A 17,451-nucleotide genomic window follows, 5' to 3' on the forward strand; every position below is an offset into this window, starting at 1 on the left:
CTGTATAGAAAAGCAGCAAAGCCGCAACCTTGGACCACTAATTAGACCATGACAACGGTAAAGAAAAAAAGGCATCTATTTCTGTTCGGTAATAATCCATCCGTAGAACACGGTCTGAAACTTGGGATCTGCCAGGTCTTCGCCTGATTATGGTGGGTCTCCTACCTAATAAGACACGGCCAGAAACGCAGCACCAACCACGCTACGAACATTTAACGAACTCAGATCTATAAAGGAAATTGTGATTAAAGAGCACAATTTAAGACCAGCCCCCCCCCCCCCCTTCTTGATAGGGGTAACAGTGTTTCAGTCACAATCACCTGTTTCTCAATTTCAACTTATAAGACGGAGATGGAACATTATCTCCCTGCGATGTGGTGATGCGGACTATTTTTGTGCGTGAATCTTAATGAAACTCAAACCAATTCCTAACCCACCATTGTATAATTCCCTCTTAATAAAACTGGCTTAAATATAAAATTAAAATTAAAATCTATTAAAATTGTCAGAACCGCTGGTGGAAGGTACGATGTGTTGCGCACTAACTGATAGAGCTATATCGTTTGCCATTTTGTATCAGCTTTCTTTGCATAACATTATTCTAAAGACCATCTTCAATTCACAACTTAAAGCTGTTCTTGTTTCAACGCTGAACTCTGTTTGGATAACTAATTTACATCTTTTTCCCAAGAATATACTGTAGTTTAACATCATTTTCTCATAACCTGCGCCAGGAGTGTCAAGCTGACATTTATATGGCGCGTTACAAATTGATATAGTTATTATTATCTTCAAGACATATACAAACTGTTCCTAAAGATTATACTTGCTCAAAGTTTTACGCCAGGTTTAAGTCTTTCGACAGTCAGGTTTTTATTTAATTCACTTTCAAGGTTTAGTTTTAAGGAAACGTTTAGTTCAGTTGAGTCTTCTGTGTATGATAATTTAATATTATGCGTATGGTGATTTTATTTATTTATTTATTTTTGTCACAAGTTGTGACTCACACTATGCCATTTTTGTCTTGGTTATAAATTCAATGAAGTCTTCGTTAACAGGCCTTGGCCAATCTAAATATGTTTTGATATAATTTGATGGCTAAAACTGTCCCCATAATTATTTCTACTTCCTTCGTTAGATAATACAACACTTGATTTTTATTTTCATTTAAGCTGGAACACACTTCTCGCAAGCGCTCTGTGTATAGACTCAACATAGTATGAAATTCAAGGACCACAACAATTGAAGACTAAACTCGTCTGCGAACTGTTGTCTTCAATTTTCATACAGCCCATAATAAAAAAACATAATCACATTATTTATGAAACTGTAACTTCTTCTTGAATCGGTCTTGAAGATCTGTGCCGTTGCGAGCAGCAATTTCTCAGTTGTGGAAAGTAATCACTTTTGAGGATGGGTTGTAGTAGCTAAATGCCCACCCAATCAGAGTAGCGAATCGGAATGTAATAAAGGCCTTCCAAAATAAAACGTATGATCAGCCATTTGAGCGAGTTTAATAAACCCGAACGCCCGTCTTTTGCTATGATTATTATCAACTCACTGGTGCAACCCTCTTGAAAAATGCGAGGGGGCGCGGCCCTAAACCCCCACCGACGAATCTGGCTGAACGACGGCTGCGCGAACCGCACCGAACGGGGCACGGTCACTAACTGGTGACTGAGCACACATACTATACGGGAATGCTGCCGTGGGTTCTACACAACGATCCGAAGTATCTCCTGCTTTGAGCAATTAACTGAACTCAGCATGTGACGAATGCTCTATATCAATTATGAATAAGGGTCTTATTAAGATATGACAATGGAACAAAGAAAAGACTTGTCGAGTAAAAGACAAAGAAGTCAATCAGGAAAAGAGAACCATTAGAACAAATCAGCTCAGGCAGAAAATAATTAAAGCTTTAGGATAGAGGTGTGTTTGAAAAATAAGAGTTGCAGTGGGAAGTCGTATGTCCAGAAAACTATATTCAAAACACGAGGACAAAAGGATAAAACTGACATTTTAGACAAACATCAAAAAGGGGGAAACTGTGGTTTTATTTCCATGTCAACAAACAAAATGACCACGTCCATGGGGCCGATTTCACAAAGAGTTAAGATTGATCTCAACTGCGAATCATTTTTTATTGATTGGCAAGGTGTGATGTCATAATGCAAATCACATGGTGATAACTATCCACTCATCTTAAGACGAGTTGTTAGTGATGCGGAAATCGTGCCTTAGACAGTTTGTCTTGCAAAACACCTTCCAGACTAATGCTAATACAAACCGAATTTTCAAAAAAACTAAAATCAATCAGTATTTATTTAAATAACATTGTAGACTCTAGACATTACAGCTGATATATTATTGTTTCTTGTAAACCACGATTTGGTGACACGGTTTGGTCGAAAAGTAAATTAAAAATGGTGGACAGCTCCTAATCAATAAATGCTAAAAATAAAATACTGGTGTGATAAATAATGATCGATAATGACATGACAAAGCTGAGCTTGAATTCATGTAAGATTTATATATAACACAATTGTCAAAATACATAGCCATGAATACATCTGTCTTCCCAATTATTAGTGCCATTATTTATTTGCTTATTGTACTGTTTTCTTATCGTATCCTGTATAAGATCGCCCTATAAATGCATTTTTGTTCACATTACATCGATTTTAAAGACAATCCATTATTGCTAGGCGTTTGTATTTTTTCTGTAACTGTCCCATTTTTGTCGCAATTCCATTTTAACGAGCATTTTAGAAACTGAATGATAGATCCTTCACTTCGTGTGTTTGTTTTTCGTCTGTCTTCTACTCTGCCTGACACAATTTGTCACTTCCCATCGACAGCCTAGAAGTGAAGATGTTAGAGATGTCAAGATGTTACCTAATAACCAGGGCGTTTCAACGGGAAATGCACGGCCGGGTTTGTTGCCGTTTCTCAGACCGTCTGAAAGCCCTCCAGAGTGCTCTACAAACACGCTGCCCGGTGATTGTGGATGGGATGCGTCTCAAGCGAAGCGAGCCGACTACCGTGCACCGCGCCGGTTCATCGCGCCGCACAACGGCATCAAATTGCCGTTTGGTGCATCGCTATGGACTACATTCCTCGTACCATACCACTTCAATATCTTCATCAAGGTGTATACTTTCATGAAGTTGTGACAAAAATGTGTCCAAAAACCTAGCTATGGATACAGCTAGTATATGTTTCTTACAAATTCTGATTATTTGTATCTTATTAATTCTGATTATTTGTTTTTTTATAATTTAAAGTGAATAGAATATTAATTTTGGTTTTAACCTTATACACCGATGTGTTAGCATTGTATATACTCAGTACTTTCCCCGAGTTCTGAGAAGAAGAAAAATCACAGTTGCTCAGTTGGGATTCGAACCCACGACCTTTGCAATTCCAGAGCAGTGTATTACCAACCTAAGTGAATGGAGTTTACAGGAAATGTAAATTGCCTTTTTGGTTTAATCATGTTAACGAGTGTACAATATGATGCCAAACAAATCATGAACTATTACACAAGTAAACATCTGGCTGTCCTATAACCGATTGAAACCGTCCTATAACAACGTGTAAATTGTATTGTTTCAAATGAAGAGGCTTACAATTAGCGAGGAATATTGATGAGTATATAGGGCTCCCTCTAGAGTCGTGTATAGCGTACTTAAATGACCGTCAGTTTTATATGCGTTGAACGTTAAGTTTACTGGCCGCGTATATTTCATTAGGTGGACATGAAGCGAAATGATTCAAAAACGAAGCCCGTGTTGTATTCGACAGCTTCTTCGATGAAGGGAAAATAATCGGAACTCACTTTATCCTCTATTTATGACCGTCTGTTTTGTCTTGTTCTTTACTCTTTACTCTATTCGATTATTGTTCTAGTTTGTTTGTAATGTATAGTGAGATATGTTTATGTCATCTATTAAGATCACGGCTCTCATTGTATAAGCTTTTGCTTCTTGTATACAACCTGTTAAATAATCTGATTGTAAATAAATTTTTATATTTTCTTGTGATTATCTGTATTCCTCTGTTCTTTAAAAGTAGGGGGGAATTCTAAAATGAAAATGAAAAATTAAATGTGATTCGTTCTTAAATACTGTACAGACGCATGAAGTTTTTCAGGCATAAACACACGGCTTTATGTCCCGTTATAATTACGGAACAATAAAGGTTAGTCTCGCTTAAGAACACAAGTGTCATGACCAGGAATCGAACCTACTCTTATGATCAGAGACACTATAGAGCTTGAATCCAGTGCGCTTGACCACTCGGCCACGAAACGCCAATATGTGTGATATACAATAGATTATTGTTAAAAAGTGAAGATAAATTGAAACAAAACTTACCTGCTTGCGCTGCAAAGTCCTCTGTTCCGAACTCAAAACGTGATGCTTGTAGAGTAACCCTTTTACGACTTTAATTCCAAAGTATTAAGTGGTTGAACTTCCCGCTCGCAACCAGTGCTTAGTTAACTCTTTATAGATTCTAAAGAAGGTGTTTTGTGGAGATCAACCTTCAGTCAGTTGCGAAAGAGAAGACTCTCCTGGCTTGACAGTTTCCAAACCGGTTCCTCAAATCTTGCAAACACTCCTCGCAGCTCAAGTTTATAACAACCCAAGTGCCATCCTCTAGGGAGATTCAAACTTGCGTGCGTCGAAAGGAACAATCGGATCAAAACTGATGGCGATAGTCACCACACCACGCTACGTGTTTATCACGAATCAGTTAAACAGGTAAGAAGGAAAAAACCTATACGCCCTGGTCGTATCAAACTATCTATATTATTTTGTTTTCGGTAACCATGACGAACGGTGGCTTTAAAAAATACACTGTATATCCGTGACGATAAACCTGTGTAAGACCCCGCCCCTACGTGGCTGTGTTTTGTTGAGTTGCTGTCTGTTCAGACACGGAGGATATAGCGCCCGCTTTCATCGCCTGATCACGACTTGCCGTCGAGATGCGCTGACATCCGAAAGTCGAGTCGGGTCAGGGGGAGAGAGGCTGGCACTGATGATGCCGATCACACTTCGTCACCGTTTACGGTAATCAACATCAAGGGTAGGAGATCTTTTATCAATTGGTGGCATGACGCCTACAAGAAGGGAAGGGGGGAAAGGGCCATCTCGATGTATCCCTCATTGAATGGTTCACGATGTAAACTCGCCGTATTTCCTGTTCTTTTGTGCCGTGAATGTCGTCGTATTAAACAGCCGTAATTATTCTTCGATCGTACACTCGGCTCTCGAGAGAGGGAGAGGGGGAAATATGCGAGGAGAGCTCTTGTTTGCTTACAAATTATTATTTGTTTTTTTCGTCCACAGTCGACCGCCGTGACTGAATGCACAATCTCTTCGCGTGCAGTGGCCGTATTTTGATATTCGTTTGACTGGCACTGCGTTAATAACCAAGCAGAAAATTTTATTTTTGTTTCGTTTGTAAAGCTTTAGGAGAGAAATAACCCTCCATCCAACCATTGATTCCATTTAACAACCATACATAACCCCCGAACATTGAGTGTTTTAATATTGAGTCGTTAATGTGCGGTGGAAATACACTTCAGTGCGAAAAGGGGATGGGTTTAAACATTAGTATAATAAGTTTATAGTAATAAAACAGATCACTGAAGCTGCAAGTCTACAAGGGTGTTTGCTATACGAATCAGTTAACCCATAGGCTTCCACGATAAGTGTGCAGTACTCTTTTCGAGCACTACATGAGGCCCAGTGGTTTAATGGCCCATTTGAACATGGCAAAGTGTAGCTCAAGAACGCAAGTGCGCCAAGATCGGGACTCAAACCAACACTCTGTTGATCAGAAACAACATATATTAAAAGAAAAACCCCCATTAACCTTTTTTTGTTTAAATATAGATTTCAACTTGAGTGTTCAATTTGTTTCCATTATTTCAATTTCTGCAGTAGCCCAACGCCTCAATACGGGAAGTGACTCCTCATGATTATTTATAAGTGGGGTGCAAAGAAAATTAGCTACAATTTCGTTCATTTTGAACACCCAAACAAGCCGTGCATTGTTTGCTAAGAGCAGTTAGGTCCACCGCTAAGAGAGCCAATTGCTCTCAATTCAACATCGTTTAAAGGGTTCCACATCGAGTTCACACTCGCAAATAGGTAAAACGATCTCGCTAATTGTTATCTCAACATCAAGTAACATTAATGGTGCATTTTGGTGTTTTAATATACAGGGTTGTGTGCCCAGATTGCGATCTTACGCATGCACGATATAGCGAAGTGCCTCTTGCACCAGTACACACATTAGTGAAAAAGGCTTACTTTCAAACACTCTAAAAGTAAAACATAAGTATATGGGCACCCTTGTTAACATGTTCCCTCTGGTTTACGATCTGCAGTGATTAAGTTCACATACCCCTGGCGGCCTTTCACTTTCGTATATAGGGCTAACATATTATGAGGCAAAGTTGGTTTTATTACCAGAAATATTTAATGGTAAAAAGACATCATATAGGGTGGTGTTACCATAGAAATTTGTTATGACGCGACATCACCTTATTCCAGAGGTCTCGGGTTCAAATCCCCGCAGTAAATGTGTCTTTGTTTTACCCTGAATTTAAATATATCAATCTCAAATAAATTTGTATACAGATGCAATGATTATTTCGAGCTTATAGTTTGCAATCCTAATTATATTTCTTGGTTATATAGAAATTTTTTGGTTGATTTATAAGACCAAAGGATGTCATTAATATTGTTTCGATCATGGGCCCAATTTCATAGAGCTGATTACAAGCAGTAAAAATTGCTTTAAAATGTTCTGCTTAGCAGAAATGAGCAGGATACCAGTCAGAAATGTTCACGCGGCATGATTAAGTTTGGCTGGTAACATTGTTCTGGTAAGCGTAATTTTGATGTGCTAAGCTACTTTGTGTGCTTTAGCAAAGTCTTGGCCATGGTCTGTGGTTTGTGAAGGTGGCGAGTAGAACATCTCCTCGGATGTCCTCTGAACATGTTACTCGTGATAGTCTATAAAACTTGATCAGTCATTCCCAATTAACGAGCCTTGTAAAACCATGACGGTTTGCAAATTTGCTTTTTATATTGCTGTTACGAAACAGTCTACGCGTGCTGCACCGTTCTCTTTAACACGTATCATGCGACTTGGGGGTTATTCAGCTGCAGGAACCGCAATCAGCCGACTCAGTTCATTAAGTCCGGGTAAACACGGGAACGTGTGGGGCTTTGCCTGGCGGACTAACCGGGTAAAGACCAACATTATCCCGACCAAATCTTCCCTCTCCGAACCCCCTCCCTTCGTGGTCCACCGTACAGGATGCTCAACTACCGATGTTGCAACCCACAGATCCAATAAACGGTTGCGTAGATTGGCGTATTATTATTAATAACAAATACTTCAACAACCGAGAAGGGGGGAATATTTCTCTAATTGGGGAAATCCAAGCGCTGATCGGAGAGAGGGTACGCGCTCGGTTTAAAAAGAAAAAGAAAAAAAAGGAAACATCAATTTATGAGTTCTCGAGACCGAGCATGATTACGGAAATGTTGATACCGGACCGGGTTGTTTGGGTTGCTTCCCCCGACTAGACGGTTCTATAGACCCGGTCACGTACGGCTCGCCTCGGTCTTCGAACACTCCGTAATCGCAACTCAATGCAGATGATCAGATATTTGCCAACCAGTTATATCGAGTTTATTTTGTTTACCACTTTTTGTAGTTTGTATTTTAGGAGGGGAAAATGGTTTTGTTAGGTTGATGGTACTCTTTTATAAAGGAGTACCTTTTAAAATCTAGCAAAATGAGCTTCTGCTAATTGCCCGTCAACCGTCAATAATTTCGCTCTGTTGCGAATAACAACTTAACGCCCATTCCCTATCTTAACTTCTAGACGAACACGAGACGCATTAAAGACGCATTCGAGTCTCACTAAACCACCGATGATAGGACAATAACTGAGGCACGAGTTTAGAAACTCCAATAAAAAAAAACATATTTCTTGTATAAGGTCTGTTTGCTTCGTTTTTGAAAGGGCAAGGGGCACTGAGGCATTTGTTTTGTCGGTAAAGGGCACCCTATAAGGAAATAGTAAATTTCTACTGATGCATTTCAATGACATCAAGGCAATGACCAGGGGGCATGGAGGCAATCGACTTCGTTGTTCGTTGCCTCCGTGGAGTATCAGGCATGTAAGGTTATCTCTGTTATTTAAAAGAACCGGTCGTGAAGCAACTCGACGTTTCGATCAGTATGATCTGGTTGTCTTCAGGAGAAAGATACATTATGCACAACGTTACCGCAAACCTATAGGCTGTATTTCCACGGGATGCAAAGTTTAAACTTTTCACACTAAATTTAATTCAAAACCAATTCACCACTGAAACACAAACCCACAAAACCTCAACACCTACATCTCAGATTATAATCTTCACTTATTTAGTTACCTTCTAAAATAAATCTTTCCCTTTTTTCAGATTGAATAGTAGCCTCAATTGAATTAAGTAAAGCATTAAATAATTCACTCACTGTTTATATCTGTCACTGTATGGCATTTCCATCATTGCATTCCCGTGCATTACAGGGGGAGTGGGTTCATATCCCAGTGGTCTGATTTACTTGGTATCAATGCAGGACTTCAGTTGTGTTTCTGTGGAGGAAACAACCCAAAACAGTTTGTGTTTGCAAGTTAAAAGCAATGAACACTATTGGTAATCACTGTTAGCATAAAAACGTACTTGTTATTTATCAATGGAGAGCTGTTGATGATATAAAACATAGTGAGAAACGGCTCCCTCTGAAGTAACGTAGTTTTCGAGAAAGAAGTAATTTTCCACTAAAATATTTGAATTTGGAGGTCTCGAAACAAAGCATCTGAAAGCACACAACTATACGTGTGACAAGGGCGTTTTTCTTCCATTATTATATTGCAACTTCGACGACCAATTGAGTTCAAATTTTCACAGGCTTGTTATTTTATGCATATGTTGAGATACACCAAGTGAAAAGACTGGTCTTTGGCAATTACCAATGGTGTCAAGTGTCTTTAATTATCGGGTTAATTCAGTGAAGACACAAAGGTATCCTGTGGTTCATGACGTATATTTCCTTGACTTTGTGGGGTTTTCAGACAGAAATGTTTCTCGGGAGGTGCTGGCTTATAATCAGTGGGCCTTTTTTTAGATCGAGCTAACATTTTTCCTCCGTTTTTGCAAATCCTAATCTTCTTTTCGAACAGATAACTGACAGGCACACAGTGTCGTCTATAGAACCTGTGAAGCTAAAAACAATATTCCTATTTAAACTTCAGTTTGCAGTATTTGTTATAAGGGCACTCGTACTCGCATACTCAGAGATCCAAGCAATATAATGCTCGGCTGTAGGACTCCTAAACTCGGATATCAGAAAACTCGGTTTTCAGACATCTTACTAGTACTCTAACTTGAGCACTATTTAGATATCAGCCATGCTAGTACTTGATACTCGTCCGAATAGTACTTGAGTTAGCACTGGTATGCGCAATTCACAATCCTAAGCTTGTGACAGCTCTTCCTTTGGCCATAAGTGAGGGCGCTGTTCAAGATTGTGACGTCATATGCAAGGGGTCTACTTAGTTTACTTTTGCCTCTTCATGAACTGTGATGACAATGCAATCCCATTACACACAAATTTGCCCATGTAGCATCGAGTCCGCCTGGGGTGGAGATCGAACCGACGACATTGATACGGTCAACCGTCAGGACAGCCCAATGCTATAACGAGTGTCTGAATCGGGGATAAACATCTATAGAACTACCCGTAAAATACCTATCTGGGTTGCAACTATGCCCCCCCCCCCCTCCACACGCCACCACCCCATACCAAATGGAAAAGTTACTGAGCAAAGTTTCTATGAAGTGGTAAAAATGACAACGCCGGCATAGTATTTACCCCTCCTGTTTCGCCACTGTGTAGAGACCCTAACCTCCTTATTAACATTTGATTGAATAAAGTATTTTGTATTTCATCTATGTTCCGGTGTCCTTGAGCATTCGAGACACGCAATAATTACACTCTATGGGGAAGCAGGATCTTTCCTGAGCACACACACACAAAATGAAACGAGGGTGTGAGAATTCTTGCCAAGCGCTGGGAAATTTCCTGACATACCGTCCATTACAGCCCCAGAATTCTTTTCAGAGCTAACCCCTTTGCGAAGTCTGATGGGTGTGAAGAACGTCTGGTACGGCAACCAGGTGACGTCTCACACACCCGTAAGAGGTACACTTGCATCGAACATAAAGCACTGCCCGTTCTTAATGTGACCACCACTGACTGTTAACAGGCTACCATAATCGAGTTAAAACACAATCGAGTCAAAACTATTGGAATTCCAATCAGGAGGCGACCCCGCGTCCACGAAACAACCTTAGTCTAATAGCAGTTTAATGGTAGTTATTCCGTTGTCGATACCAATGAAATGGGTCTCCCTTAGCGAAGAATCGATTCCTAAGGATGTGCTTACATCTAAGAACCGTTGAAAAGACTGTTCATGGATCAAGTTTATCGGACACTTTAATTTGTCAGTTTTTTTCTCTTTAGGACCTTCAATCCATTTTTATTTTAGACTCTGATTAAGTTTCCGGTGTATGCCATGGACAAGATTCGATCAATTTTAAAATCAATATCATTAAGGATATTGCTTTAGTTTTTATAAAGATAGGTATACATGTCCGTCAGACGTGGAGTAGCATTAGCGATGTTTAGTCAACAATGGTAGAGAAAAGTGTTTCGTATTTTAGGCCCAAAAACAATCATGCAGGGATGTAGTTGTATAAACAAAATGTTTGGGGGAAAAAAGAAACAAAATTCAAAGGGTGCGTTGATGGTCTAAGTTCTAGAGATGAAACTTCGTATTAACATGGCACGATGCAGAGCAAGATGCAGGGCTAGATGCAGGGCAAGATACTACTTAGAAAACTTGTCCACCTTTTAGGCCAAGTGATGATATGGCGAAAAAATATTAATAATGAAACAAGTGCCTAGGTGACATGGATGCAAACGGGGTTTTATGCGCACGCTCGCCAACCAAACTCTGAATCTACGCTCGTTTGAGCAAATGGAGAAATCAACACTAAATTGAAAAGAAATTAATTTCAAAATCCTGAAAAGCATATACTCCCCACACTATATAATATCCTTAGTTTACCAATAAGGCTATACGATGAGAGACGATATTATACCCTTCGCTCCCTTGGCCTATCTATACAAAAAAAATCTCATTTTGATTTCACCGATACCTTGGTATTCACTTTTGTAGACAGAGACCAATTGTGCTGATACAAATGGACCTTGAAACTCGAATAATTCAGTATTTCGTGAGTTTGTTCTTTTTCGAGAAAGGCCCCAATTTTAACGCTTGATTCTCTTTAAGTCTCTCGAGGTGTAACTCACACCTTTCACAGAACTTGAGAAATTAACTAATTTTGAAGTTTGGATATTACCGCGTGCATGGACGTGACTTTAAACTCAACCGTCAATGGAGGCTATGGTCTACCATTCTATCGTATACGTTCTCCACAGGTGTAAAGTCTTTACAATATTACTGATATATACACAAAGAGCCAAAGTACAAATACAGGATTCATTTCATACGTTGCTTTTTAAAAACATCATCAATTTGAAACAGTTACTATTGAGGAAGGAAAGGGGAGCATAGTGATATTAATTCATACTGAGCAATATCGAAATTCTAATATCATACAGGGAAATAGGTTAAGCAAAAGGACTATAAAAAAAAGTAATTTTGGAATGCGGACTTTTATGACAACAATCAGATTTCAAAGGATAGGACCGCGCCAAAGAAGCGCAGTGTGTATTACACGTGGCAAATTACGGTAGATTCAAACCTAACCGTTATATGCTTGGTTCATGGTATCTCGGCGAGCCGAACGCAATTACACAACATCGGAAACAAGCCACCGTTGGAACGTGTGCTGCCCGTTCAACAACATTTATTAGAACATGCAAAGGATATTTGAACAGTGGCAGAGTATTAAACAACAGGCGTACGACAATATAGCAATGGATCTATTTTCAAGAAAGAAATTACTCTTTATAAAGAGGTAAAACTCGCTATTCCGAAATTAGACAACATGAGGAAGGATCCGCTTTCAATAGCGTCCGGTTCTAGACTACGAGAGACGAGGCCGCTACCGCGCAAAGGGGATATTCATCGCCTAGAAAAATGAGTCAATTCCCCCCCCCCCCCCCCCCCCCCCCCCCCAACTAGGCTTAACCAGGTAGCGGTTATTAAACCTCATTCTTGGTCTCAACCTTGATGTCAGAGCAAACCGATTGTTTTTTTTTGTATTGGTCCTCACCTTTATTCGGACCGACCAGCGATTTATTGTGGGGAAATTTACGATGTTCAACACGGTGCGCTTAACAATAAGGAAGTTCTGGCTGGACATTAAAGTGGTTAGATTAGTTTCTTTTGTGATGTCCATTTTGGAAGGAAGGAAGTAACCCTCACTGTGAAACACAAAGCGCCCTCATGGATCCCCGGTCAATGTTTCAATCAAAGGCCCTTCTCTGAACTTCAAAGGCTTTTTTAAAATGCCTGCAAGTCAATGTAAGCAACGTTCACACAAAGATTTTATCACGGACAATGTGTATATCTGCCAGTGGAGTTATTAAGAACAAGAATTAACTTGGATTTCTTTTCTTTTGGTGGGGGGGGGGGGGGGGGGGTGAACAAAGAAAATTTGTCAAGAGTGGAACTCGAACTCACAACCTTCCAGATTAACGTACTGGCGCTCTATACCAACTGAGCTATCTAGCCCTATGTTGGCGATCTCCCTTTGTTTGTCAATACCATTGTCCGATCGGGGTGCAGCATTTGGGGTTTTTTTTAACACTTGTTTTCCCCTTTCCCTTCTGGAAGTTTACGCATAAAACGACGACAGTGTAACACACTGGAAACACTTGGTGGTTCTACAGGCATATAAGACCAATAACAGCATGTTCAATTTGTCATACCAGAACATCCAAAGCTTCTGCTAAGCAGAAAATGACTAATAAGCAATTCAGCTAAGCAATGACTCCAGGCCCAGTCTACCAAATAAACAAAAATTCGACTCCGGGTTTTATTGGTCTATTTTGCCATTGTACTCCCATATATACCATAAACAACCAGAGATCATTAGTTCTTGTATTATTTGGAAATTACTGGAGACGAGCCTATTTATTCTGAAGGCCGCTCAGGTAGTATGAATATCTCCCTTTCCCAATCGATAACAGAGGGCTTCATCTACAATAAAAACGCATTATTCCTCCAGGAAGAAAGTTACAAGCGCCGACTTATATCATTCGAGCAAATCAGTGGATGTTGAGTTATATTGCCTTTTACCGGCGGGGAGTAGAGGATCTGTTCTTTATTAGCGTACTCAATTCGAGCGAGTAATATACTAGCATCAGCCTTGTGTCACAATCAATATTGTGTCATGTATTATTTGCATTTGGGTTGGTATTGTCCGATCATATACTACACATGTAGCTAAGTCTTCTACGTGGCCAGTTTCCATGTTGCTGCTTACCGTAGAATTCTGCGCTTACGGCTTATAAAATCATAATGCCTATACTTACATGGTCCATGGAGGTAGAATTCTACCTCCATGCATGGTCCAACATGTTAAGAAGAAAATACTGCTTGGCAAATGTCTTTGCCAAGTATTTTTTGACTGGTAATAAAATGTTACTGTTAATCAATACTTTTATTTGCTTAGCAAGTTTTGTGCTGACGGCTCTATGAAATTAGGCCCAGGTCCCAAGTTCAAAACGTGTTTACCAATAAGCAAATAGTTTTGCTTACATAACAGAAAGCCTAAGAGTGCCCATAAACAATTTAGATTTTAAAACGTGTAGCGCATCCACAATATATTTGAATTGTTGGGTCACGCATTTTGCTTACAGAAAACCCTGACAAGCTTTAATAGCGTGCATGTTGCCCGTAAGCAGCAATCTTCTTCATAGAGGCTTTATTGAGTTGGGCCCGGGTTATTATAAACTAGTACAATTCTCAGCTATGCAGTGCCACTAAATTGGCCCCAGATCCTATGGTAAGTATACTTTTTTGATACTCGTTTCTGGTTATAACTTTTGTCCGTGTGTGTGGAATTGAAAGTGTATGTTCTTTTAAGTATTCAAACAAATGTTGCTGTATGCAGAAATATTCCTCAGCCTATGGTGTATAAAGCATACAAGATAGTATTTGTGTCAAAGTTGTTTTTAAATATATATTTTTCATCTGTAACAACAGCCTGTCCATGCAACTATAGCAATTTCAATTCAAATATGTTTTATAATATCTAAATCCATCTTCATAAAAGAGACAAAATGTTCTTGCGATGTTCACGAAAGTCACCCGTTCCTCTATTTATGGAATATTAGGACACAAACAGAAGAAGACAAAATTGGGCAGAAATAATATTTTATTAACTGTACTCTCAGGTTGGCATCAAGGCAGTCAGTTGAAGCGCTAATTGGCGACTAGCATTATCATCCCACGTTTTTGTGCGCGATGACAAAAAAGCTATCGATTAAAACTTGACTTTTTACGCAGCACACTTATTGTCAATTGCCCACGAGTTAAATACAATGTACTTGGTAATAATAACGCCATTATGTAGGGAGCAGAAAGCAATATGTTTGTTACCAGAATTCAAACAATGGTTTTATTTAGACACTGTTGTGACCTTGATGAAGGATAGACATTTCTTTTGTTTGCATATTATGAGCACTGAATTGACACATAAACCACCACCCTTAGGTTTTACATTTTCTATAAAACCCCATCTCGCCTGGGAAGACTTCCCTGGCTTTGCTATACGCCGACGAGACAGCCATTCAAAATGGCTGGTACATCGTGATATGTTTTTGTATTTTTTATTTATATATTTTTTATTTATTTAAAGATCTTTGTACAGGCTACAAATATAAGCACAAGAGCTGTTATACATTATGGTCATGTGTTTTAAAATAATGAGAACATGTACACGTCATTATGGGAACAATGACGTCATGGACTGGCTGTTGCCTTCCAACAGGAATGCTGAATAGTGGTAACGTTGTTGACTATTAGTGCGTCATGGCGCGTGTATATTTCTAGATGCCGCGTTATAGTTCTCAACATTTTAATCATTTTAGAGGGAGGCCGCCAACATAGGGATAGATAGCTCATTTGGTAAATCGCCGCCACGTCAACCCGGGGGTCGTTGGTTTGAGTCACACTCTAGTCTTTGGTCAACCCCAAATCATTTCAACAATTAATCCAATATTATTATTGCCTCTCAATTTTACTTGACTCAACACCGCGCGTGACGTGTCACAGCCAAGTGGTCTATTAGTGCACTGGACTATGTTATCTGGGTGGGGTCAAAACCCAGTCATGTCACTTGAGTCCTTGATCAACATGTGTATTGCTCCTCTTCAACTGGGCGTTATAAATGGGTACAATCAAGGGCAGTGGTTGATGCTGTGTTTGAAAAAGACCTTCACAGCACAACGCCAGCCCCGGGGCAATCTCCCCAGGGAACAGGAGAACGATTAAAGGAATGTTATTGGCCCAATGACCAATTAAGTGTCTTCTAGAAACAAAGACGCATCGATCATATACCGTCAAGCCTAAATGACCAAACCGAAAGGAAACAATAACAACCAACTCGCGAGCCCCAAGCGAGCCCCTTAAAACTGGCCGCGCTCCCCGTATGTTGGCTATAGGGTGAGGGGGACACATTTCCGCCGATGATACCACTGCACATTAATCATTACGGCTGTGCGAACATTGTCAAAGTGATGCCCCACAGCGCCGCAATCTTTTGAAACTGGTGAAAAGTCACCACAATAGATCATTAATTTCTACAAAAGCCAAGATTCAAAGGTCGCAGATAATGATGCTAATGAAACAATCGGTTTGATTATAGCCGACCTTGGCACCGTCACCACCTGATCTACGCTTCTTTGTCCCCGAAAACAAGCTAGCTCCATCAAGATAAACAAAAGAAACAGTTCCACGAGGTCGAGACTAGAGTTGCAAGAAGGAATGCTGACAATCCAATCGACGTAAAGCTCAGAACCCGCCCCCCTTTCTTAATTTCATATTTAACCACCGTGTTTATTTATCTATAATAAATCTTAAGACATTAACACAATGATTACAAGTTGTGCAGGGGCTGCCAAGGTTATATTAAAGTATAAAAACTGTCATCTTTGGATGCGTAATACCAGACCCCTGCCAACGATAACAACAAAATATAATTTAGATATAAAAAGGGGATTGCTTGCTGGTGTCCCCTAAGTTTTTGCTTAGCAGAGACTTTTGTCAAGCAATATTTTCTGCTTGACAGCTTTTCGAAATTAGGCCCCTGGTCAAACTGGATCGTATACATGGTGTTTGATAAATTATTGAGACATGTGACGAAATGCTCAAACCGTTCCGTTTGAACTTAGTTGCAAACAATAACTGCAAACAACGAACATACTTTAAAAACCTGATAATGCAATAAGGAATGAACTAAGACATGACCTTATGCCCTGCGTGACCCACTGACCTTATAAATGACCCGAATAAACTGAATGACCTCACTACATGGGTCTTCATACTATAGCATTCAAAATCTAAAACGACTAGTTACAATGTACCGTCCTCCCGTCTACCTTCAGTTTGTTTGACGAGTTTGTATCTGTAATCTTTAGTAACATATTTAGTGCGATGCACCCCAGAACAACAAACCGGAGTTGGTCATTGGCGATTCGATAAGGTGGGTCAGTAGATTTGATGTCCGCTCGATACCCCTGTTGGGGGCAATTCACTTATCCGTCTTGGTATCCCTCCCCCTGACTACACTCAGCCCTCCGGGTAGTTATAGGGCGAGCTCCTCATACCCCAAGGCTGGTCTCTAACACTGCTTCTTGTGACCCCTTTTGGGAGGAGGGAGGAGTAAATGCAATGACGAGATGTCTAAGTTACGGAGCCATCAATTGATTTTACGTTAGACCATCTTGCACGGATAAACAGATAAGAGTCGCTATAAACATTTTAGAAAAAGCAACTTCGTGCGTAAGGCAGAAAATGTTGCGTTCGCCTTCCCTTGGTAATTTAATAAGACTCCCCACTTCCAACGTTATTATGTGGTAGAATGAAGAACAATGGCGATCGTTTAGAGACTCCGTGGCCATTTTGCTCCTGTTTGAATCGTTAGTAATGTGATATCAAACTTGTTAACGTGATGCCACCCTCCACTCGCAAGTCCAGTTGACAAAACAAAACGGTATAATGTCTAGTGTATTATAAAACTCGAGTCGTGGCGAACACTTCGTCTCTGTTTTGTATATGGGTCGCTCTTATTAAAGTACAATAGTCGGCGTTTAACGAGATAATGACAGCGAACA

General features: G+C 39.9%; 1 protein-coding gene across 2 annotated transcripts in view; it reads right to left on the reverse strand.

Annotated features, from left to right (window-relative positions):
* LOC117303600 (diencephalon/mesencephalon homeobox protein 1-like) overlaps positions 1–17,451 on the reverse strand; it is a 39,152-nt gene that overhangs the window by 16,231 nt on the left and 5,470 nt on the right. Inside the window, exon 3 of one of the 2 annotated variants that reach the window (XM_033787808.1) lies at positions 8,551–8,671. In XM_033787808.1, the coding sequence (XP_033643699.1) occupies positions 8,551–8,600 (50 nt within the window). In that variant the 5' untranslated portion in view covers positions 8,601–8,671. Of the gene's footprint in view, positions 1–4,379; positions 4,674–8,550; positions 8,672–17,451 lie in introns of those variants that run through there. The other variant, XM_033787809.1, reaches the window with a different exon arrangement.

Source organism: Asterias rubens, chromosome 20 (genome assembly GCF_902459465.1).
Source record: "Asterias rubens chromosome 20, eAstRub1.3, whole genome shotgun sequence".
Taxonomy (NCBI): domain Eukaryota; kingdom Metazoa; phylum Echinodermata; class Asteroidea; order Forcipulatida; family Asteriidae; genus Asterias; species Asterias rubens.